General features: G+C 54.8%; 2 protein-coding genes across 16 annotated transcripts in view; both read left to right on the top strand.

Moving 5' to 3' along the window:
* The window catches only part of SYNGAP1 (synaptic Ras GTPase activating protein 1), a 31,941-nt gene extending 12,720 nt beyond the window's left edge, over window positions 1-19,221 (top strand). For 7 of the 15 annotated variants that reach the window (XM_059178625.1, XM_059178630.1, XM_059178636.1 and 4 more), the window contains 15 exons: window positions 43-164; window positions 1,965-2,118; window positions 2,337-2,435; window positions 3,898-4,524; window positions 4,674-4,818; window positions 5,048-5,192; window positions 6,701-6,937; window positions 7,076-7,277; window positions 7,484-7,662; window positions 8,335-8,376; window positions 8,773-9,847; window positions 10,240-10,413; window positions 12,054-12,265; window positions 13,401-13,491; window positions 17,283-19,221. In XM_059178625.1, coding sequence (XP_059034608.1) covers window positions 43-164; window positions 1,965-2,118; window positions 2,337-2,435; window positions 3,898-4,524; window positions 4,674-4,818; window positions 5,048-5,192; window positions 6,701-6,937; window positions 7,076-7,277; window positions 7,484-7,662; window positions 8,335-8,376; window positions 8,773-9,847; window positions 10,240-10,413; window positions 12,054-12,265; window positions 13,401-13,491; window positions 17,283-17,429 — 3,651 coding nt within the window. In that variant the 3' untranslated portion in view covers window positions 17,430-19,221. Of the gene's footprint in view, window positions 1-42; window positions 165-1,964; window positions 2,119-2,336; window positions 2,436-3,897; window positions 4,525-4,673; window positions 4,819-5,047; window positions 5,193-6,700; window positions 6,938-7,075; window positions 7,278-7,483; window positions 7,663-8,334; window positions 8,377-8,772; window positions 9,848-10,239; window positions 10,414-12,053; window positions 12,266-13,387; window positions 13,492-14,475; window positions 14,616-17,282 lie in introns of those variants that run through there. The other 8 variants (XR_009354797.1, XR_009354798.1, XM_059178626.1 and 5 more) reach the window with 8 other exon arrangements.
* An 838-nt stretch (window positions 19,222-20,059) lies between these two features.
* Window positions 20,060-22,995, top strand: ZBTB9 (zinc finger and BTB domain containing 9). Its single transcript, XM_059178639.1, has 2 exons — window positions 20,060-20,311; window positions 20,493-22,995. Exon 2 carries the CDS (start codon window positions 20,578-20,580, stop codon window positions 21,991-21,993), a length of 1,416 nt encoding a protein of 471 aa, XP_059034622.1. The 5' UTR covers window positions 20,060-20,311; window positions 20,493-20,577; the 3' UTR covers window positions 21,994-22,995.
* The last annotated feature ends 748 nt before the right edge of the window (window positions 22,996-23,743 follow it).

Below are 23,743 nucleotides of genomic sequence, written 5' to 3'. Positions count from 1 at the left end.
CTGCCCCAACCCACCCATATCCCCATTTACAACCCACCCCAGCAAGGCTTCCTGAGCCGGAGGTTAAAAAGCTCCATCAAACGCACGAAGTCACAACCCAAACTTGACCGGACCAGCAGCTTTCGCCAGATCCTGCCTCGCTTCCGAAGTGCTGACCATGACAGGTACAGGGGCTGGGGTGAGTGGGGTGAGTTGGACGCAAGACAGGGGGTCTTTGGATGAGATTGGAGGGAAGGGGCTTGTCTGGGTGCAGAGAGTGAAGGCCCTGGATTGGCTGAGGGAGGCTTTGGGCCAGGGGACAGAATGAAGAAGAGGAAGCAGCAAGAGAGGGGCAGGGGGTAGGTAGAGGACAAGCAGAGAGGCAGGAAGGGGAATGAAGGTGAGGCCAAGGAGGGATGTGGCCAACAGAAGGATGTGGCCAACAGAAGGATGGGCTCCAGCCCAGGATTGAAGGAGCTGTATAGGACAGAGAAGGAGTAGTGGAGCCTGGAAAGAACAATGAAGGAATCCAGGGAAGGGGACAGTGGGTTGGTAGGAGAGGGAGCAATGTGACCTAGGGAGAAGGGTGTGAGGGCATGACAGCTGCTTGGAGTGGGGCTGGCAGATACCAATGGACAAGGGAAGGGGAGGCTGGCACAACTACACAGGTGGACAAAACAGGGAGGGGAAGCTTAGGGTTAATCATGGATTGAAGTGCAAGGAAGAAGCCCTCAGAGAATTTCTGACGGTACTGTCTGAGGCTGGGGTTGCAGGAGATCTGATATTTGCTTCTGTTGTCTGCTTCTTGGGGTCCCTCTTTGGGTTTCCCCTCACCCAATCACTCCCTAGGGAGAACCCTGTCCTTCCTTTTCCCCCATGTCTGGCCGCCCCCAGGATTGGGCAGGTAGGGAGGTTGGGATAGGTGAGTCACACCGTCCCCTGCCCCCCTCTCATGTCACCAGAGCTGGATTTGGGCCTGGGGGGGGGGTGTGTGAGGGCATGGTATTCCTGGCCGCGGGGGCGGGGGGCCGGGGGAGCGTCGCGCTGACGGCAAAGGAGCCCAAGATGACGGGGCTGCTATAAATAGCTTCATGGAGGCTCCCACACCCGAGCTCCCCCTCCCGCTTTCCTCCTGCTCTCCACTCTTCCTCCCCTAGCCATCTCCCAGCCGCTCACTATCTTATCCCTCTGTATTGTGTGGCCCGGCATCCATTCCCTCAGCCCCCTTTACCTTCTGCTGTCTGGTGCAGTCCCTGCTTGTCCCCCCATCTCTGTTCCCACGCCCCTCTTTCCGGCTGCTCCTCGCCATTCTCCCATTCTCTCTCCTTCCGCACGTGGCTTTGCCTCCACCGCTCTCTCCTGCCCTACCTCCCCCTCTTTCCCAGGCCCCATTTTCTAGCTTTTCCTTCGCACTTCCCTGCCCACAGCTTTCTCCTATTTCTTGTGATTTACCCTCCCTCTTTTTCCTGATTCTGCTAAAACTTGTCCTCTTCTTGCATTCATTCATTCTTCGAATCATTACATGTTTCTTAGGTATTAGCTGTGTGCCAGGCCCAAACAAATATCTTCTTTGTACTTCTGGTTCTTTACTTCCACTTTTCCCCCCTTATATTGAAGCTCTGGTTTCAGCTTGAAGTCCCACCTGGAAGTGCCCCAGGCCCACCTGTTCTCTCTCTCTCTCTCTTTTCTTTTCCCCCCCTACCATGGTCTATTTCTGGGTTGAAATATTTCCAGGTGTCCCCAGTCCTCACAACCTCTTAGGTGTGAATTGGGGGGGGGGGTAGAGGATTCTTAAAGGGTCCTGGCTTCTCTCACTTTGCTCATGTCCTTCCCCAAGGATAGGCCAGCTTTCTTTCTGTCCCTGTCATATGGGAAGGGGGTTCAGGAGGCTCTTTCACCTAGGATAGGTCTCCATCCTAGAGCTGGCCCCTGGGTGTGTCAGAAGAGTGAGGCCCTAATCTTGTGGTCTGACCCTTCCCTGCCAGGGCCCGGCTGATGCAGAGCTTCAAGGAGTCACATTCTCATGAGTCCTTGCTGAGCCCTAGCAGTGCAGCTGAGGCCTTGGAGCTCAACCTGGATGAAGATTCCATTATCAAGCCAGTGCATAGCTCCATCCTGGGCCAGGAGTTTTGTTTTGAGGTACTGAGTCTAGTGGGCTGGAGAGGGCAGGAGTGATGGAGGGTGAGGGCACAGAGGCCTGGAGAAAGTGGCACAGGTGGGGATGGTAAGGAAACAGAAACTTCTGGGGCTGGGAGAGAGGAGGGTAGGTAAGGGAGGAAGACATGGTGATGGGGTCTTGGGTGCTTAGGAGTCACCTCCCCTCTGGAGCCCCATCTCAACCCCCTACCCCTCTTTAGGTAACAACGTCTTCAGGAACAAAATGTTTTGCGTGTCGTTCCGCGGCCGAAAGGGACAAATGGATCGAGAATCTACAACGGGCAGTGAAACCCAACAAGGTATTGGGAGTAAAGGAGATACAGACATTATGCGCAAGGCAAAGGTCAAACCACAGGGGAAGCTGGGGGCCTAGAGGGCAAGGTGAGCTAAAGGGAAGTGGGGCTTGGGGAAGAGGGGACCTGGATGAGCAGGAGGTGACCCCACGTTTCTCTGAGTCCCCGTTTCTTTTGCCATTCTTTCTGCCTCAGGGTCTATTACCATAGAAGTCATAGACTTACAGCGTTGATCCATCTTTCCTGGAGGCAAGCAGTGCCTGCCAGTACCCTGACAGCTGGACACCTAGCCCCTGCTTGCCACATCTCTGGGAGACTCATAGAGTTGTCAGTTAGCCAAGCCTCTAGACCTTAGTTTCCTCTCCATAAAGCTGGTGGGAATAGGGTTTATATGACAATTAGATGATCTCTAAAGTCCTTTTGGCTTAGAGATTCTACAAGTCTGGGTTCTTCCCAAAGCTTCTATCTCCCAGGAGAAATGCTCCCAGTTCCATCAGCTCTTCTCAGATCCCAGGCTCCAGTGAGCTCACAGTCCTGGCAGCCCTCCTCTGGGGAAATCCCTTGTTTTTCATTGTCCATAATTAGACCCAAGAGGCTGGGTGCAGTCTGACCCATGCAGAATCGGAACACCAAGTTCTGTTCACGCGGCAGCCTCCCCTGAGCTTGACCAAGACCTTGTGGTCCTATGCATCCCCAGGCCCTTTCGCACTGATTCTGCACGTAGCCTCGCCCATCTCGTATTTATGCAACTCACGTTTTTGTGTGTTTTTGTAGTCAATCTCTGATTGTTTTGGGGGGACTCCGCAGTTCACCCCTTCAAATTCCACCTTATTTTTTTTGGTTTATTCTTTGAGCTTTTGAAACTTTCCCCAAGGCTGATTCTGTTGTCTGATGTAGGAGCCCCTTGCTGTACTAGTTGTCCAGGGCTGCAGTAACAAATTACTGTAAATTAGGTCACTTAAAACGAAAGAACTTTATTCTTCCAAAGTTTAGAAGACCAAAAGTCCAAAAAGAAGGTGCTGGCAAAACCCTGGTCCCTCTGAAGCTCTAGGAAGAACCCTTCCCTGCCTCTTTTTGTTTTTCTCATTTTTTCTTTCTAGCGTCTTGATAGCTCTTTGACTTGTAGCTGCATCTGTCCAATTTCTGCCTCTGTGTGACTTCAGTTTAGGTCTCTAAATCTCCCCCTGCATACAGAAATGCCATTGGATTTAGGGCCCACACTAATCCAGAGTGGATACATCTTGATATGAGTAGATCAGCAGTTCCCCAGTGAAGGCCACATTCATAGGTTCCAAGTGGACACGAATTTTGAGGGGAGTACACTATTCAACCCAGTACACACATCTTCTTAGCCTTCTGACTGCCATCTTAGAGATCCTGTCGCGTTTTCTCACTGCCTCTCCCCTTTTGGTGTCTCTGTCTTTCTCTCCCTTCTCTGTTATCCGCTGGGCCCACCCTACTCCCCTAGGACAACAGCCGCCGAGTGGACAATGTGTTGAAGCTGTGGATCATAGAGGCTCGGGAGCTGCCCCCCAAAAAGCGGTACTACTGCGAGCTGTGCCTGGACGACATGCTGTATGCGCGCACCACCTCCAAGCCCCGCTCGGCCTCAGGGGACACTGTCTTCTGGGGCGAGCACTTCGAGTTCAACAACCTGCCGGCTGTCCGCGCCCTGCGGCTCCATCTGTACCGTGACTCAGACAAAAAGCGCAAGAAGGACAAAGCGGGCTATGTCGGCCTGGTGACTGTGCCTGTGGCCACCCTCGCTGGGCGCCACTTCACAGAGCAGTGGTACCCCGTCACCCTGCCGACGGGCAGCGGGGGCTCTGGGGGCATGGGGGGCTCAGGAGGGGGTGGGGGCTCTGGGAGTGGCTCCGGGGGCAAGGGCAAAGGAGGCTGCCCAGCTGTGCGGCTGAAGGCGCGTTACCAGACCATGAGTATCCTGCCCATGGAGCTCTATAAGGAGTTTGCAGAGTACGTCACCAACCATTACCGGATGCTGTGTGCGGTGCTGGAGCCCGCCCTGAATGTCAAGGGCAAGGAGGAGGTGGCCAGTGCACTGGTTCACATTCTGCAGAGTACGGGCAAGGCCAAGGTGAGCACTGTGCCCTCAGGAACAGGTGACCCAGCAGTGGGCACTTGCTGGGGGGCGGGGTTGGGATGGATAGTAAGGATAGGGCACTTTGTCTTCGGAATGAGCTTGGGTTGGACAGAGGCCGACCCTTGGATTTTCCCGGGCCTCAGGACTTCCTTTCAGACATGGCCATGTCTGAGGTGGACCGGTTCATGGAACGGGAGCACCTCATATTCCGCGAGAACACGCTCGCCACTAAAGCCATAGAAGAGTACATGAGACTGATTGGTCAGAAATACCTCAAGGATGCCATTGGTATGGCCCACCCTCCGGTCTCCCTCCTCCCAAACTTAACAGATGTCCATCCCAACCCTAAACCTGGCTACTCCAGACCCGAGGTCACACTTCCTCAGCTTGATGCTTCCCAGCCTCGAGTCCCTGGCCTCTGGCCTCCAGCCATGGGATACCACAATTCCCCAACCCAGGCAGCCCCCATCCCTGCCCTTGGCAAGTGTGACCACCCTGTGTTGTGCCCCCACCCCAGGGGAGTTCATCCGTGCTCTGTATGAGTCCGAGGAGAACTGCGAGGTGGACCCCATCAAATGCACAGCATCTAGCCTGGCCGAGCACCAGGCCAACCTGCGGATGTGCTGTGAGTTGGCCCTGTGCAAGGTGGTCAACTCCCACTGGTGAGACTGGGAACGCTGGGTGGGGGCCGGGGCCGGGGTCGTGTGTTCATCTGTTCATCCATCTGTCCATCCGCAAAGAGGACTGAGTACTGGGTATGGGCAGAGCAGTGTGCTGGGGGCTGTGAGGCAGGCAGACAGGATTGAGGCTTGGCCCTGCCCTGAGAGGGCATCACCCGGAATGAGTAGGGATGGAGTAGATGTACGGAAGTCCACAGAACAGTTGTAGTAGGTGTGAAGTGTCAAGTGAGGCTTCCCCCAGGAAACGTAAGGTCAGAGAAGGCAGAGCTTTGATGGGAACAAGCAAGGAAGGCTTCATGGAGGAGGTGTCCCTGGGCTGGGCTTTGAAGACTGGGTTGGGTTCTGATACATGGATATGGTGGGCAAAGGAGACATTGCAGGAGAAGGCTGTGGGATGGGCACATGAGTGAAGGTGAGCGGCCCGGGAGCTTTTGGGGGCTGGTAGTTAGCTCAGGTTTCATGGAGCCCGTGGCTCCTAGTGGAGAGTGGAAGGAGGAGAGGTCCGGAAAGGGGGGTTGGAGTTAGAGTCTGGAAGTCCTCAGCTGTCAGGCTAAGGAGACTGAGTTCACCAGTGGGTCATGGGATGCCATTAGTGGTGCTAGTGCCAAGAAGTATCACGATCGAGAAGATTAATCCTTAAGTGGTGTAGAGTGCAGGGCATGACAAGTAGGGAGAGCATGGTGCAGGCTAGCTAGAGGTGATTGTTTTTGGGTGAGATGTGGATCAGGATAGTGGCAGGGAGGGGAGAAAAGGGCCTGTTGTGAAGGCCCCTCTGAGGAAGGGATCAGCTGGAGTTGTCAACTGACTGGGAAGAAGGGAACTTGTCTGTGGGGAGTCATGGATGACTTGAGAGGCCATGAGGCTGGTGTTTGAGACCTGCGGCCTCATTGACAGAACCCAGGGAAGTCAGGAGGAGGAGCTCCGAGGTGTGGGGGCGATGGTGAGCTCTGTTTTACACTACACGAGTCAGAGTTTAAGGTGTCAATGGGATGCTGAAGTGGAACGGGGAGGTGGGGGAGTGAGCGCTGAGCCATCGCAGGGAGTGGGGATCACGCAGGGGCACTTCCATCCCCATTTCCCTGGAATCCAGAAGAGTTGGGGGGTCCGAGCTCCCTGTACCTCAAGTGACCCTCCATCTCTCTCCCATCTCTGTCTCTCCCTGGTGTCTGTTTTTCTTCTACTCCTCTCCTTGTCTCTCTCATACACCCTCCGTCTCTCTCCCGCATGTCTCTCTCCCCTCACCTTCTCTCCCCCTCCATTTCTTTCTCCCCGATCTGTCTGTTCCCTCTTCCATAGGCCTCTTCTTCCAGCAGCCTTCCGTCTTCCTGCTGCAGTCCCTCCCTCCCTGTCTCTCCCTGACTCTGTTTCCACACCCTCACCTCCTACCACCCCCCTCAGCATGTTTCCTGGAAGCTGAGGGTCTCTGGGGCTCAGTCCCGGTCTCTCTCTTTCTCTCTCTCTCTCTCTGTCTCCCCACCCCTTCCCCTCAGCGTGTTCCCGAGGGAGCTGAAGGAGGTGTTTGCATCTTGGCGACTGCGCTGCGCAGAGCGGGGCCGGGAGGACATCGCTGACAGGCTGATCAGCGCCTCGCTCTTCTTGCGCTTCCTCTGTCCAGCCATTATGTCGCCCAGTCTCTTTGGGCTCATGCAGGAGTACCCAGATGAGCAGACCTCACGAACCCTAACCCTCATCGCCAAGGTCATCCAAAACTTGGCCAACTTTTCCAAGTGAGGGAAGCCTCAGGCAGGGGTAGGGTGGGGCTGGGGGTGGCCAGGAAGGGTCTCCCGAGTCCCCAGAGACCCTCAGACGGGTGGGTGTGAGGCCTTCTGTGTGCGTGACCTCTACCTTCTGGACACCTTGGCCAGGTTTACCTCAAAGGAGGACTTTCTGGGATTCATGAATGAGTTTCTGGAGCTGGAGTGGGGTTCCATGCAGCAGTTCCTGTATGAGATCTCCAACCTGGACACGCTGACCAACAGTAGTAGCTTTGAGGGTTACATCGACTTGGGCCGAGAGCTCTCCACACTCCATGCTCTGCTCTGGGAGGTGCTGCCCCAGCTGAGTAAGGTCAGCAGATGCCCATCTGTCCCCTCCCCAGGTGTTTCCAGAGGCTCCAGTGGCCTGAGAGACCACCCCTCACACAGATTTTTCTCCCCTCCCAGTCCCCACCCCATCTCTACCACTCCCCCAGTTCGGACACCCTTCCCCCACTCCCCGCACCCTCTGGGGCCCTCTTAGAGCTGGGCACTGAGGTAACAGCCTCACCCTTCCAGGAAGCCCTCCTGAAGCTGGGCCCACTGCCCCGGCTCCTCAACGACATCAGCACAGCTCTGAGGAACCCCAACATCCAAAGGCAGCCGAGCCGTCAGAGTGAGCGGCCCCGGCCTCAGCCTGTGGTGCTTCGGGGCCCGTCGGCCGAGATGCAGGGCTACATGATGCGGGACCTCAACAGGTGAGCACCGGGGACCCCCATGCCTGTGCCTGGGGGCCCTGACTTCTCTGCTCAGGGGACATCTCACTGGGCCCCTGTGCATCTCTCTTGGGCTTGAAAGAAAGGAAAAAGAGGCAGGCTCTCAGAGAAAATGGTAAGAAGATGGGTTAGGCCGAGAGCCCTTTAAGGGCAGAGGGAGCAGGCAACTCTGAGCCCCAGGAAGAGTGAGGGGGCTCCTCTGGCTCCAGCCTATTGGAAGCCTGGGGCTTCCTGCCACAAGCTCTGCTTTGCCTAGCCCCTCTGCTGGCCCATGCCTGCCCCAGAGCAGAGGTTCAGCCACACATGCTGGATCAGCCGTGTAGCACCCAAACACTGAACCGTCTCTGGCCTGGTCGGTAAATAAGTACCACCCTGGTCCCCTCCAGAACCTAGCAGACCTCAGTTACCACCCAGCGCTGGGAAGTAACGTGGGGATCCTAGCAGGGCCTCCTGAGCCCCAGCATCCATTTCAACGCGGCGGCCTCGGCTGCTGCTTATTCTGCTGACCGCCCTGCTTGTCCCTCCGCCCCGGTCTCCCTCCATGATGCCATACCCATTCCACCATTCCCACCTCTCCTTCCATGCGTCCACGCCTTCTGCCCACCTCTCTCCTTCTCTCTGTCTGTGCTCGCCCCTCTTCCCATCTCTCTCCAGCTCCATCGACCTTCAGTCCTTCATGGCTCGCGGCCTCAACAGGTGAGGGGCTCTCCCCTCCCCCGTCCCCCTCTCCTCTCCTCTCTGCTCCCCCCTCCCACTCCAGTGGCCTTCACCTTCCTCCTCTCCTCTTCTCCTCCATGCACCCTCATCTCCTCCATATCTGCCCGGACTTGCCCCTCATCCCTCCTCTTGGTGCCCCCATCTCCCCTCCTCTAGGCCTCACTCCCTTCCTGGAGGGGTCCTTTCCTTTCCTTTTTCCCATGTATCCCCTCCTATGCTCCCTGCCGGCCCTCTCCAGAGCTGCCACCTCCAGCTCCCCGCCCTTCCCTGCAGGTCCCGCTTCTCACCCCAAGGCCTGTGCCACCCCACAGCAGGCTCAGTTGCCGGTGGCCACAGCCTCACCTCCTGCTCGTATGCCCCTTTCCCTTCCCGCAGCTCTATGGACATGGCTCGCCTCCCCTCCCCAACCAAGGAAAAGCCGCCCCCACCACCCCCCGGTGGGGGTAAAGACCTGTTCTATGTAAGCCGTCCACCCCTGGCCCGCTCTTCGCCAGCATACTGCACAAGCAGCTCGGACATCACAGAGCCGGAGCAGAAGATGCTGAGCGTCAACAAGAGTGTCTCCATGCTGGATTTGCAGGGCGACGGGCCCGGTGGCCGCCTCAACAGCAGCAGTGTGTCCAACCTGGCAGCCGTTGGGGACCTGCTGCACTCGAGCCAGGCTTCCCTGACTGCGGCCTTGGGGCTGCGGCCTGCACCCGCGGGACGCCTCTCCCAGGGGAGCGGCTCGTCCATTACCGCAGCTGGCATGCGTCTCAGCCAGATGGGTGTCACCACGGATGGTGTCCCTGCCCAGCAACTGCGCATCCCCCTCTCCTTCCAGAACCCTCTCTTCCACATGGCTGCTGATGGGCCAGGCCCCCCAGGGGGCCACGGAGGGGGTGGTGGTCACGGCCCACCTTCCTCCCACCACCACCATCACCACCATCACCACCACCGAGGTGGAGAGCCCCCTGGGGACACCTTTGCCCCGTTCCATGGCTATAGCAAGAGTGAGGACCTCTCCTCAGGGGTCCCCAAGCCCCCTGCCACTTCCATCCTTCACAGCCACAGCTACAGTGATGAGTTTGGACCCTCTGGCACTGACTTCACCCGTCGGCAGCTCTCACTCCAGGACAACCTGCAGCACATGCTGTCCCCTCCCCAGATCACCATTGGTCCCCAGAGGCCTGCCCCCTCAGGGCCTGGAGGTGGGAGTGGCGGTGGGGGCAGTGGCGGGGGTGGCGGGGGCCAGCCGCCTCCATTGCAGAGGGGCAAGTCTCAGCAGTTGACCGTCAGCGCGGCCCAGAAACCCCGGCCATCCAGTGGGAATCTGTTGCAGTCACCGGAGCCGAGTTACGGCCCTGCCCGTCCACGGCAACAGAGCCTCAGCAAAGAGGGCAGCATTGGGGGCAGCGGGGGCAGCGGTGGCGGAGGGGGTGGGGGGCTCAAGCCCTCCATCACGAAGCAGGTACGTGGGGGTGGGAGGAAGGCCAGATGGGGGAGGGACAGGAAGGGAAGGAGGAAATGGGTTGGGGAAGTGGGGGGCAGAATGGTCTGGGGTCTGAAGTCACACTGTTCTCACCTTCTTTCATTCATTAGCTGTATATAAAGCTCCTGCTATGTGCTGTCTTGTTCTGGGCACCATGGCTTTGACAGTGAACGCCACCCAAGCCATGCCCTCATGGAGCTCATGTCTCCAGAGGGGAGACATGATAAATAATTAAATAGCATTCACAAGGGCATCGGCACAAGAGCAGGGGAGCAAGACTGGGATGGTCATCTCCTTTGGCAGCACTCTCCCCTAAATGCACCCTGCCTTCTCCCACCTTTCCTCTCCACCCCCACCTCGCCCTGTCCCAGCATTCTCAGGCGCCATCCACGCTGAACCCCACCATGCCAGCCTCCGAGCGGACAGTGGCCTGGGTCTCCAACATGCCTCACCTGTCCGCTGACATCGAGAGTGCCCACATCGAGCGAGAAGAGTACAAGCTGAAGGAGTACTCCAAGTCGATGGACGAGAGCCGACTGGATAGGGTACGCTGGGCCCCAGACCTTCCCAGTACGCACAGGGGAAGCACCAGGGGTCAAGTAGTTACAGGGGGAAGAAGAGACAAAGATCTGATCCCCCTTTCCTGAGAAGCTTTCAAGCCTCTTGGGGAGGCTGGGCATACACAGTCTGTCGGAAAGCCAACGTCCAGCTGTATTTTGTGGCTTATATGCATCATAGGCTGTTGGTGGAGAAATGGTCTATGTTAAAGCTTATTTCTGAGGTTCCTCCCCAGGGAGAACATAAACCCTGGCTTCTGTAACTACCCAGGGAAGGGAGGGCTGCTCTACCAGCAGTGTGAGCTGCTGAACTGGGCAGGGACAGATAGGTTATAGGTGTACTACAGATGATGTCCACCTTACCCACCTTAACCAGGTGACAGAGGGTCGGTGTTGGGAAGTGGTACTTATTGGCCCATTTGTGCAGAGACCAGACTCTCAGCTGATGGTGGCCCAGAGCAAAAGACAACAAGAGCTCCAGGGCCCCACACAGATAACTTAGCAGAAAGTTCCTTGGGGAAGCTGTTGGTCCAAGGGCTCTGAAGAAGAGGGTGGCTGTAGGATTAGGTTGATCTCAAGACTGTAGGACCCCAGTTTGGGGGAGCAGCGAGAAGTTTCTCGAGAGTTGTGGTCTTTGAGCATAGGAAAATGTTTGGGACTGATCTAGATGGATTTGGCATAGCAAGTTCCAGGAGAGAATTAAGCCTTAATGCCATAAGGTAGCCACCTGAGGTCATAAATAACATCTCTCCTTTACGTCTAGAATGGGGTTGATTATGTATGTATCCTCTTTGGAGAAATGAGCAAATACTCTTTCAAATCATATTTTCTGTTCTATGGCTCAGATGAGATATTTTTGGTGAGGAAGGCTCCAGACTGGGACTATCCAGTAGAATTTTCTGCAGTAATGAGAAATGTTCTGTGATCTGCACCATCCAGTATGGTAACCACTGGCCATATGTGGCTGATGCTATTGAGGAATCAAATGTTTAGTTTTACTTGCATTTTAAAGAGCCACACATAGCTAATGGCTGCTGTATTGAGTAGCACACACAGCTACAGACTCTAGAGCCAATAGGGGAGATAAAATGGCTCTCCTATGCCCTTCTAGCCCCAGAATTCCAGGATCAGTATCAACAGAGACGCAGTCCTAGATTCTTAGCCTGGACTTGTCTAAAGTCCAGATCCGTCATCCCACATAGCCTCTCCTTGTCTTGTCTTGTCTTGTCTTCCTGGGTATCCCCCTCCCCCTGCTCTGGTTAGATTGAGCAGTCACCTTAATCTTTAATTTCTGGGTATGGTCACTCAAGGTGTGTCCTTGAGTCTGTCTAGGTTCTTGTGTGGGTCCTCATACGTCCAGATTTACATGTGAGGGCGGGTATGTATTTCTCAGGGTATGGGACCATATGACCTTGGTCCATTTTAAAGAACACTTAGTTTGCTCCATGGAAGGGCCTTCTCAAAAGCCCCCATGTCTGATATGATCAGCAGGCAGGGGAAGGACTGGAGAAGGCCGCTGGGATGTCCCTCACCATGCAGTGGCTGCATGGAAGGCAAGGACAGAGACTGGGTGGTGGGGTCGGGGTGAGGCACCCCTCACAGTGCGGGGTCTTGTGCCCGGCGGGCAGGTGAAGGAGTATGAGGAAGAGATCCACTCACTGAAGGAACGGCTACACATGTCCAACCGTAAGCTAGAAGAGTATGAGCGGAGGCTGCTGTCCCAGGAAGAGCAGACCAGCAAAATCTTGATGCAGTATCAGGCCCGACTGGAGCAGAGTGAGAAGAGGCTAAGGCAGCAACAGGTGGAGAAGGATTCGCAGATCAAGAGCATCATTGGCAGGTGAGGGGCGGCCTGGGGAGGGGTAGCAAGGGAGAGCCTGAGGCTGAAGAGAGCCAGTGAGCTCCCTCTCCAGCCTCCAGTCGCAAACTCAGGACACCAGGAGGAAAGCCCATGACCCTGCTCCCAGAGGTTGCCACTCACTCACCAATCACCAAGTGGGGAGAAACCTCTAGTTAGTGCATAAGTGTCCCTGTGCCAAATCCTGATTTCTCCCCTGACAGAGTAACTTCTGAACCCCTAAAAAAATGTGCCTGTTACTGTCCCATCACTGTGTGTCTGGCCCCAGCCTAGGCCAAGACTCCCCACTGGTTATTCTCAATCAAGCCTATGACATTCTCCCCGAACCCATGAGGAGATCCCTAGCCAGAGTAGCCCCTAGCCATCCGATTCCTGGGTAAACCTTCTCTCACCCTGAAAAGATGTTCCATTAGAAAATGAATGGCCCTTCTTTTAGCATGTGCACATTTTCAACTGCTCTGTCAAGCCCTGGCCTCCAAAGACAGTGTCTCAGCCAGGGGGTCAGCTATCCTGAGAAGTGGATGGGATCCCAGGCCCCACTCTAACTACAGCCAATCCCATTTTGACCCACTCTGAAGGTAGCTTTGAGTAAGGTTAGTTAGAAGAAAAGAGCTTGACTTGAAATTTATTTTGAAACCCTGCTCTAACGGATATCCTTGGTGAGAAATCACCTTGAGAATCTTCATCAAAGGCAGGGAGGTGATGGGAAATGATGACTGTAGAGACACCTCTTGGGCTATGGGCATCCCAGGGGAGGCACTGGAGGTGTCCTAGGTTCAGTGAGGTGGAATGGGAGACGTAGAAGCCAGGCTTTCAGCCACAGAGGGGCTGCGGGAGGGCATTGTCCTGAATGAGAGGGTGGAGGGCCAGGGGGTGTCTGGGTGGTGGAGGTCTTTGAGGCCCAGAAAGCTGTCCTTAGCAGGGAGATGTGAGGGTGCGTGAGAGGAAGGTTAATACAGGGAGTCTTTTGGGTTGTAACTATGGAAGGATTCTGAGGGCAGAGGAGGACATCAGAGGCTTTTCCAGAGAGCTACAGGGGTTCCCCAGGATCAGGAGTTCCCCCGGCAGGCTCCAGGCCCGTGCCCGCCACTAACCCCACTGAAGCCCGTCCCTTCAGGCTGATGCTGGTGGAGGAGGAGCTGCGCCGGGACCACCCCGCCATGCCTGAGCCGCTGCCCGAACCCAAGAAGAGGCTGCTCGACGCTCAGGTGGAAATTACAATGTCATTTATCTTCTCCGTGTCCCATCCCCATCCATCCCACTGTCCTTCGTGCACTCACTGCACCAGCCACCCAGCCCCATCGCCATCTGTCTCCCACTGTCCTCCGTTTGTCCACTGGCTGCTTCTGGCAGCACCCCCCACCAACAACCCCATCTTCATCCCATCGTCTGTGCCTTTGTCACTCCTGGCAGTGTCAGCCCCACCCCTGTGCCTTCCTGCCCCATCTTTCCCACTCCTGTCTGGGTCTCCGAACATCCACCAGAACCTCAGTCTCTCTGCCCCCAGAGTCCACCCAGTTCCCAGCACCCCTGCCCCGTCTGTGCCTGTTCCTGCTCACATCAGGGAATTCAGCTTCCTCTGAGCTCTTCTTGGGCCGAAGGGCTAGAGGCTGTAGTTTGCTGGAATAGAGTATGAGTTCTAGCTTCTCAGGCTCTGAATGGTGCCCATCACGTCGGTTCTCTTGGCTCCCCAATTTTCCTGTGTCCCGGGGCAGCTCTGAAATAGTTTCCTGTTCTGACTCTTTAGCTCTTGAAGGCCCCTCCCACCCCATAAGCCCTTCTTCCCTCAGTATTTAAATCCAGTGAAGGCCTTTGGCCTGTCTCTCCCTCTGGTCCTCATACCTGTCCAGCTCTCCAGCTCCCTGCTGCCCTCCCTCTCTTCTCAGCCAGCTTTTATTTATTTATTTATTTTGTTAAAAGATTTTATTTATTTACTTAACTTGAGAGAGAAGAGAGGAGAAAGGTCAGAGGGAGAAGCAGACTCCCTGCCAAGCAGGAAGACCGATGCAGGACTCAATCCCAGGACTCCAGGATCATGACCTGAGCCGAAGGCAGTTGCTTAACCCACTGAGCCACCCAGGTGCCCTCTCAGCCAGCTTTTAGGACCTCCCTTGTGCACCCTTACCCCTCGCTCTCCCCAATTCTGCTCACTTTCCCACCCACGCTCCTCCTTCCTCTGCTCTGACCGCCAGGCTTCCCCACCACGACCGCCAAGGCTCCTGACCCCGTGACCCCACTCTCTCCCCCTGCAGCTCCTCATCAGGTAATTCTCCTGGTTCCGCTTTGACCACGGGCGGAGGACACAGGGGGAGGTGACTCCGGACCACTGCAGGTTGGTCATGAAGCCCACTTCCCTCTGACTCTCTGGAGCCTCTTCCCCCCGCTCCCCAACTGCTGCCCTCCACACCCGAGAACCTCCACAGACCCTACCCTCCTGACACGTCCTGCACAGACCCATCTCCCAAGCCACGCCCAAAGAGAGCACTTCCTGCTGCTCCCCGAACTGTTCAGTGACACCCTACCCACTCCAAGCATTTTACCCTGGACAGGCCCAGCACATCCCCTCATCTCCTTGGACAGAACCCACCGCCCAGCCTCCTCTCAGTCCTCTTCCTCTGCCTCTCCAATGTATGTCTGTCACCCCCCATTTCACCAGAGCGTCCTTGGGAGTTGGGACGTTAGGGGTGGGGTTTGTTAAGGGGTGGAATTGATGACGGGTTGGGGGACCCTGGCTAGAGGGACGAGCTGACTGCGGCAGGTAGGTGGGGGTTTCCTCTTCCCTCCCTAACCTTGGTTCTCCACCCCTCCCCTGTGCCTCTCTTCCTCCTCCCTTACATCTGTGAGGTAGAAGGCATCTGCAGCTCCTGCTGGGCCCCACTGGTGGGAATTAGAAATGGGTAGGCTACCTCAGGAAGACTTTGGGAAGGGGCACTGGAAAGAATGCTGTTGGGATGTCAGGACACTAGGCAGGGTGAGTGGAACAAGAAGGAACAAAAAAGGAGCCTTGACAGATGTTAGGATGCAGACTGGCCTATGTGGCGTGGGAGTTGGAAGTGGGGTGAGCCGTCTTCCTAGATAAGATCATGGGCTCAGTAGCCATGTGGATTCCCAGGCAGAGATGCCAGGAACAGCATGTTAAATAATCTCTATTCTTCTTGTCAGAGCTTACTCCCCCCTCCTGCCACCCAGTGGCCTTGCCGGACGCATAGTCCTACCTAAAAACCAGTAAATGGGAACCTGTCAGCCATTGACATCATTTCTGAGATGCTCTCTTTTCTGTGGGATTGATCTGCAGTGGGCAATGGCTCTTCACACTGTAATTTTAACTCTCTGCCTGCCCAGCCTCTCTGCCAAAGTAGTTAGTGATCTGTAAACAGATGCTAGAAGGCACCAGGGGACTGCACCATTTAAAGGACTCCTGCAGTGAATTCTTTTGTAAAATGAATAACGGCACCCTCATTTATCTACTTTCTAAATTTGGGTCCATGGGGGTGTTAGGGGGCATGCCTGTGCTCTGCTGCCAGACAGGCAGAGAGGAGGGGATTTGAGGTTCCCTTCCCCTGCTCTCCCACCATACTCAGGATCCCCTACCATAAGTAACTTCCTCTCTCGCTGACTTTGGGAAAATGTGCGAGGTGCTCAGTAAGATAAGGGGGAGGTTTTGCTCAAGGCTGGGGTTTTAGTGAGCTTCGAAGAGGTGAGCTCTTTGATTTGGAAGGGAGACCTGACTCGGGAGCTTCTATTTGGGATGTTTTTGTATCCTACAGAGATATGGTTACATGTAACAGGCCTAAATGCCCCGTGGCCCAGGAAATAAATAGGACCCTTTCTAAATCACTTTAAGGTTTTGGTCCCTCTGCAATGCAGCCATTGGCTTAAAGGTTAATTTTGTGCCTGTATTTTAAAAAGCCAAGTGAGTGACTGGAAGTGTAGTATAGAAAGCTTGCTTCTCTCCCAGCAGAGGAACAGAAGCCAGAGCTAAGGGCAGGAGGCAGGAGCTAGCTGGTTTGGGGTGGGGAGTAGGGTCTGGTACCCCTCTCCTTCTAACTGGGATCCCAGGGAGAGGGATTGAAAGGAACATGGGGGTGGAAAAGAATGAAGCAGTTCTGCTTCCTGAGGACACAGAGATGGGGCCATGCTGTGCCTCTGCAGACGCTCCTAGCACAAGAGAGAGGCAGCCCTCCCACAAGGTTTTTACCATCCCCCTGAATCCCTTGCCCCCCCTCCAACAGTTAAACCTCTCTCTGATTTGGAATGTTACATTCAAGAAGATGACCACTCTGAACAAGTGACAGAATTGAGTGGCGGTGTCTATTTAATGAATGCACGTCTTCAAAACACACTTAAGTAGGACTCAATGAACAAGGCTTTTCCACTCGAGGTCCTCAGGGAGCATGCGTTCATGAATAGATAGGATTCAAAAGTCTGTTGGCTGGTACCCTCCTACAGACACGTTCCCACCATTGATTTGCTTAGCACACCCTTTCTTCAGAGCTGAAGGAAAATTCAAGCCCAGTTTTTGTTCCAATTATGAAAAAACTCCAAATCCACGGGGGTTCGGATTAATGAGGTTTTGCTGTACTGCCTCCCCTTGTTCCCTCAACACAAAGTTCCTACCTTGGATTGGGGGTGGACTGGGAGGGGGTTCCAAGAGGAAGAGGGAGGCTGGGTAGGGGAAGATACAAGGGGTTAGGTTGGGGGTAAGATAGGAACTCATTTCTTTTGAACTGGTTTCCTGGTATGACTCCCTGGGTTGAAGGCCCGTTAGGAGTCAGGGGGTGAGATTCTCTTCTCCCTGATCCCAGAAGATGTACCTTCTACTTCAGGTGAGAAATAGAATAGGAAGATGGGGGTGGGAGGGGTTGTCCTGGGGGCAGGGAGGGGGACATGATTTATGGAGTGGGCTGGTCATGGAGGGGGGCATGGCTAAGGGGGCTGGCACCCAGGCCCCCGCGAAGCGTCTCAATAAGTCCGCGCTCTCCTCTTTGGTGTCTTGCAGGAGAGGCAGCTTCCCCCCTTGGGTCCAACAAACCCGCGTGTGACGCTGGCCCCACCTTGGAACGGCCTGGCCCCCCCAGCACCGCCCCCCCCACCCCGGCTGCAGATCACCGAGAACGGCGAGTTCCGAAACACCGCAGACCACTAGCCCACCCAGCATCACAGACCTTCTTCTCCCTCCCCATGCACCCTGCCCTGGAACAGCACCCACCACCAGGACTGGATGTCGCCGAGGGACAGCGGGATTGCCTCCCTGAATGCCTCCTTGGGGGGCACCAATCCCCCACCCCCACCGCACCATTTCTAGGGGGGAAGAGTGCGGACCCTTAGCTGTCCACTTTTCCTTCCTGTTGGGGTGCTGCCCCCTGTGACCCCCAGGGATCCTTGCCCCAGGACACCACCTACCCCACACAGACCCCTTCACTCCGGGGTGCTATCCCCATCCTCTGCCTCATCGTTCCCCTGAGCACTGGGGGACAGACCCTCGCCCCCACCCTGGGGGTGTGGCACCTCCAAACTTTCAACTTCAGGGTGATTTTTTAGCAGTAACCAGAGCTGACAATCTAACTCCCCTCCACCGCCCCATTTTGGCCTCCCCTGTCCCCCTTGTTATGGGGAGGGGACCCCGGGTGAGGGGGCCCTATTACCCCTTGATTTCTCAGGAGCGTCTGGGGGGGCTCAGCACGCACAAACTCCTTCTCCTCCTACTACTCTTAAATTTACTCCCTCCCCACCCAGAACCCAGATGGGGTGGAGGGGCCACCGGGGCAGGGAGGGGGCGGCAAGGGGGGAATGGGAGTTATCTCCCCTTCCTCCCACACCTGATCTGCTCTTGGCTGGTCCCAGAGCGGGGTGAGGGGGCTTATGCCCCCCCCTCCCCCAGTGTGTTGGGTGGGGTGGAATTGAGGTTGGGTGAGGGGTTAGGGTCTAGGAGGGTGTGTATGTTAGGGAGGACAGATTAGTTGATCTGCCTTACCCTGACACACACAGCCCCCCTTGCCCCTCCCCTCTCTCTTCTTGGTCTCTACTCCCAGGGGGAGGGGGGAACTTACTCTAGGAAAAGCCATGTCTCTCTCCCCCAGGGTGGGGGGACCTGTGTTGGAGGAGGGGTGTTGGGGGCCCCCCTTCCATGACTCTGTCCCCCCGGGGGAGGTAGGACAGGGCTGGGCTTCCCTCTCATCCTCCCCCCTCCCCAATCTCCCTCCACCGCCCTCCCTCCCGCCAGCTCCACAATTTTTCGGTGTTTCTCTGTACATAGCTCTCTGGCGGGATAGGGGAGGTAGGATGGATGGGGTTTAGGGTGGGTAGGTCATGGGAGGGGAGAAGCCTCTCCTTGGTACCCCCTCTTCCCTGACTGCTGCCCCCTACCCAGCCTTGCCCCCTCATCCCTTCTTGCGTTTGGTATTGAGACTCTTTCCAGACTTCACCCTTCTTTCTTTTGTATGGACAGTTCCCCTTCAGTCCCATCCCCTTACACATATACACCCAGCCGGGGCCAAATTTATACTTATATAAAAGTTGTAAATATGTGAAATTTTATCCCTGTGCCCTTTCCTTGCTTTCCCAACCTCAGACCCTACCCCTGGACCCCCTTTCCTCCTCTCTTTGGCTGTTGTAATTATCTGGGGTTTGTACTGTACATATTGGGGGTGTGTGTGTGTGGGCTGGGGGCAACCCCTCTGTACAGAGCTTCCTGGCCCCCTCCCCCCCACGCTTCCCTCCCCCTCAACCACCCTAAGGGTAGGGAGATGCTCTTCCTACCTGTTTTATTTTGTTTTCTCGTTCTCCCTCCCCACCCTATCCCACCCCACTCCCAGCCTTCTCTGTCCGCCCCCCCACCAACTATCCCTTTTTCTCCACTCCCAGCCCCATTTCCTTTTTTTCTGGAGTGTGTGGTGAAACAGAAAAATCATGTTTAATAAACGGAGATTGTTCTTTTATCGCTGTGCTGACTTTCCTAAGCTAGGACCTCCAGAAGGACTAAAAGGGTCCTGCTTTTTGACAGGAAGCTGACAGCCTGGGAGAAACCATATCCCTGCACGATGCTAAAGCCTCCTCCAGAATATAATTCTCCGGACCCAGCGATTTATCAGATTTATTCTGTTTTTGAGCAGGTGGTTGTGCACTGGCCAAGCTTACCCAATCTAGCTCTCACCTTATCTCGAATGAATAGAGGCCAAGGAACATTATCTGATTCAGAAAAATTCCAAGCATATATGTACACACATATACATACATGTTTAGTAATGACCTAGAAATAAGGTTTATTTAATTGCTAGTTAAAATGCTCCCTCAGGGAATGGGGAAACGAACTTGGTTCCTTAGCAAATCTTGAGTTCTAATCCTAGGCCCGTTACTTGCCAGCTTCGGTTTCCCCCGAGGAAACTGAGTGCGGCAATACCTACCTTGCAGGGATGGGGAAGGATACGAGGTGACGTGGGACATGGCGGCCCACACAATGGATGCCCACTTAATCTCTCCTTCTCAGCACCTAGCTGGGGACAGGCGCTAAATTTAATCACTCGCGGCGTTTAGGAGTCGCCCCCTCCTTCCGGGCTACGGTGTCCCGAGGACTGGCCCGCGGTCCTCCCGCAGGCGCTGCCTCCCCATCCGCCTCCGCTCGGGGGCCAAAGACCTCCTACCTTCACCGCCTTCTCGCCCGCGCAACCAATCAACACGAGGCTTGTAGGCCAGTGCCTTCCGATTGGCTGCGGCTCTGGCAACGCCCACCATACCTGGCGTTGGCGTCCGGTGGGAAGGCGGTGGCTTCCGGCCCCGGACTGAACAGTGACCGCGGACGCGCTACGACCCTGTCCCGCGTGTGTACCGGCGGGGGCGTGGCGGCGGGAAGGGCTTCCCGGCCGGCGCTCACGCTCTCCTGGCGGCCGCGGCTTCCTGGGAGAGAAGTGCACCTCTGGGCACCGTGAGGAGTGTAGCGGCGGGCGCTAGCGGTCAGGGGCCGGCGAGGTCAGGCGCGTGGCTTGAAGGACCTCCTTATCTTTCTCCACAGGCCCAGGAAGTGAAACCCCGGTTGGTCTTTTGTGGTTGTTTCGTTTTTCTTTTCTTGGTGGGGGAGTGCGCGGGACTGATGTGCAGAAACTACCACTGACTGAAAAGTTTCCGCCTGTTGGGTTGGGGAGGCGGGTGTTGTGTGAGGAGACGTAGTTGTCCTTACCCAGAGCTTCTGTGACCCCATCTCTTTCCTCCACAGCCTTCATCCCACGAGGGGGTCCGCCCCCAGCTCTTCGTCTCTTGTATCTGGTCCTCCGGGATCTCGCTCTTTCTGAAGCGGCCATATGGATACCGCGACGCCTATGCCCCCTGTACCCCCCTCCCCGACCTGCAGCCCGGCCCCACGGACCATCCAGATCGAGTTCCCGCAGCATAGCTCAGTGCTATTGGAAGCCCTGAACCGCCACAGGCTAGAGGGAAAGTTCTGTGATGTGTCCCTCTTGGTGCAGGGTCGGGAACTTAGGGCTCACAAAGCAGTGCTGGCTGCTGCTTCTCCTTACTTCCATGACAAACTTCTTCTGGGGGATGCGCCGCGTCTCACTCTGCCTAGTGTCATTGAAGCCGATGCCTTCGAGGGGCTGCTGCAGCTCATTTATTCAGGACGCCTCCGTCTACCACTGGATGCTCTCCCTGCCCACCTCCTTGTGGCCAGTGGTCTCCAGATGTGGCAAGTAGTCGATCAGTGCTCAGAGATTCTTAGAGAACTTGAAACCTCAGGTGGTGGAATTTCAACCCGAGGGGCGCCCTCTTACCACACACTTCTTTCCACCACATCCTCTCCAGGAGGCTGGTGCATTCGCTCTTCCCCTTTCCAGACCCCCGTGCAATCTTCCACTTCTACTGAGAGCCCTGTTTTAGGGGAGGGGAGTGAACTGGGAGACGTGTTACAGATTCAAGTTGAAGAAGAGGAGGAGGAGGAGGAAGAAGAAGATGAGGAGGAGGAGGACCAGGGGTCCACAGCGCCCTCTCAGACACCTCAGCCTCAGAGAGTATCAGGGGCTTTCCCTTGTCCTCATGGATCCCACCCATTGCCCATATCCACTACTCCCCGCAGGGTTTCAGAGGGTGAGAGTGCACCACTTGAGCCCCCTGCCCCTCACACTGCACTGCCCCCCAAAGTCTTCTACATTAAGCAGGAACCCTCTGAGCCTAAAGAAGAGGTATCAGGAGGTGGAACTCAGTCTGGAGGAACAAAGGAGGAGACCAAAGTGTTTCCTGGAGGGGACACTGAAGGGAATGGACAGCTAGGGTTCTTGCTGCCCTCAGGAGCAGGGGCGACATACGGAGGAGGAGGAGGTCCATCCTGGAAACCAGTGGATCTTCATGGTAATGAAATCCTGTCAGGGGGTGGGGGACCTGGGGGTGCAGGGCAGGCTGTGCACGGGCCTGTCAAGTTAGGAGGTACACCCCCTGCCGATGGAAAACGCTTTGGTTGCTTGTGTGGGAAGCGGTTTGCTGTGAAGCCAAAGCGTGACCGGCACATCATGCTGACCTTCAGCCTTCGGCCCTTTGGCTGTGGCATCTGCAATAAGCGCTTCAAGCTGAAGCACCATCTGACAGAGCATATGAAGACCCATGCTGGAGCCCTGCATGCTTGCCCCCATTGCGGCCGTCGGTTCCGAGTCCACGCCTGTTTCCTTCGCCATCGGGACCTATGCAAGGGCCAGGGTTGGGCCACTGCTCACTGGACTTACAACTGACTGCTGAGGCTGTACACTAATTTCTAGGATAAGCGAGCCACTGCTGCTGTTGGATACTTTCTCCTCACAACCGTTGCACCCCTCTCCTGGATCTTGTAATCATGCCAAGAAAATAGGTACATTCTGGATATCTTGTTCTTAAGTGTGGGTGTCAACGTGGCAGATTTGGGAAGTCCTATTTCTCATCTCCAGGTTTTTGCTAACAACCCCATTGGAAGGTAGTTTACAGGGCATACATAAATTGATCACTTGCCCATAATTGACGTTATTATGGAGGAAACCTTCAGGTTAGAAGTTTGTTTGGTGAGAGAAGAGTTAGAGCAAAAAGATGTAATGATAAATGTTTCGTTTTGGTCTCCATGTGGTGATAGAGGAGCTGGTCTCCCTTGTAGGGATGTTTGATTCCAAGGTCTAATAATTCCAAAACTAATAAGCTCTATGCTCTCCTCTCCCTTGTCAATGCTGAAATAATGTAGGCAGAGTTCTTTTTAAGTACTCTTAAAAAGAAAGAGTACTTTTTTTTGTTCGCTCTTTCCAGAGGCTTCTCCGATCATAACTTGCTCTGCACCTTCCCAACACTTCTGTTTTTAATGTTGTAGTTGAGCACTTTAACAAATTAAGCATTCCATGTGTCATTCTTAGAACCCTCTTTTTAATAGAGGATATTCCTTCAACAGCCTGTGCCTCTTTTTTACCTTTGTCTACCACTGATCCCCCTTATATTGATTACAGTGATTGGAGTGTGACCAATGAACTCAGGAGATGGCCACTGACCTAAAATGCTCTCAGGGTAGCACCACTATTGAACAAGTGGCTGTTGTCCGAGATTGGAACAGCACATACAGAAGGCTGAAGAGTAACTGTACAGTAGGACCACACCCTCTTTCCGTCCCACTCACACATGATGGGCCCTTTGTTGAGAGATAGAAAAGTAGATATTGGAATGGGGAGATTGTCACAGGTTACTTAATTTCTTTAAATAAACTTTGCCCTGAAACCTAAGCTGGCAATAGACTGGATTGAGTAATTTACGTGGGAGAGAGAGCCTGAAAACAGAGTTGCAAAGACTTGGATATGTTCCTTATGCATCAGGGTTATGATTTGGGGGGAAGAATGGGATGGTTTCACATTGGTGCAGAGAACACTGTCCTGGATGTCAGTGGGCCAGATTCTAGGCCCTGACCTGCCACTGAATGATCTCTTGTCTTTCAGAGTATGAACTGGTTTTTGGGTTTTTTTGTGGGGTGATCTGGATCTCCAAATTGCTTCTCTTTTTGTTTTTTAAAGGAGTTGGTTCACATGATCTTTACCTATAGTCTTCCCTGGCTTTATGTTTTGTGTATGTTTACTTGTTGTTTGGTTTGTTCTATAAACGTTAAGTGCGATGCACTATGCTAGACCCTGTTATACTTGGACCTCAAAAAGTTCACAGTCACTACCAAAGCTAGACAAATAATGACAATGTGGTATGGTAAGTCCGTTAGTACAGGCTACTGTAGTGGTATAAAGAAAGCCAAGAGAAGCCCTTATAAGTCAGCAAAGGTTTCACAAAGATCTCTGTGTACCAGAGCATGGCAACAATGTGGGTGGGTGAATGTGAGTGGACGTGAGTCGAAGTCATAACTAGGGCCGGGATTCATAGCTTTCCCCAAAGCATGTTCGTTAAAAGTTGTTAGGTATGGCACCCAGAAGAGGCTGAAAATGTGACTTTATGGCTATGAAGGTGAATTCTAGCTGTGATCTGTCAGCC

The sequence above is a fragment of the Mustela lutreola genome, chromosome 6 (assembly GCF_030435805.1).
Source record: "Mustela lutreola isolate mMusLut2 chromosome 6, mMusLut2.pri, whole genome shotgun sequence".
In the NCBI taxonomy this organism is placed as follows: domain Eukaryota; kingdom Metazoa; phylum Chordata; class Mammalia; order Carnivora; family Mustelidae; genus Mustela; species Mustela lutreola.
This window is presented reverse-complemented; position numbering and strand designations above follow the sequence as displayed.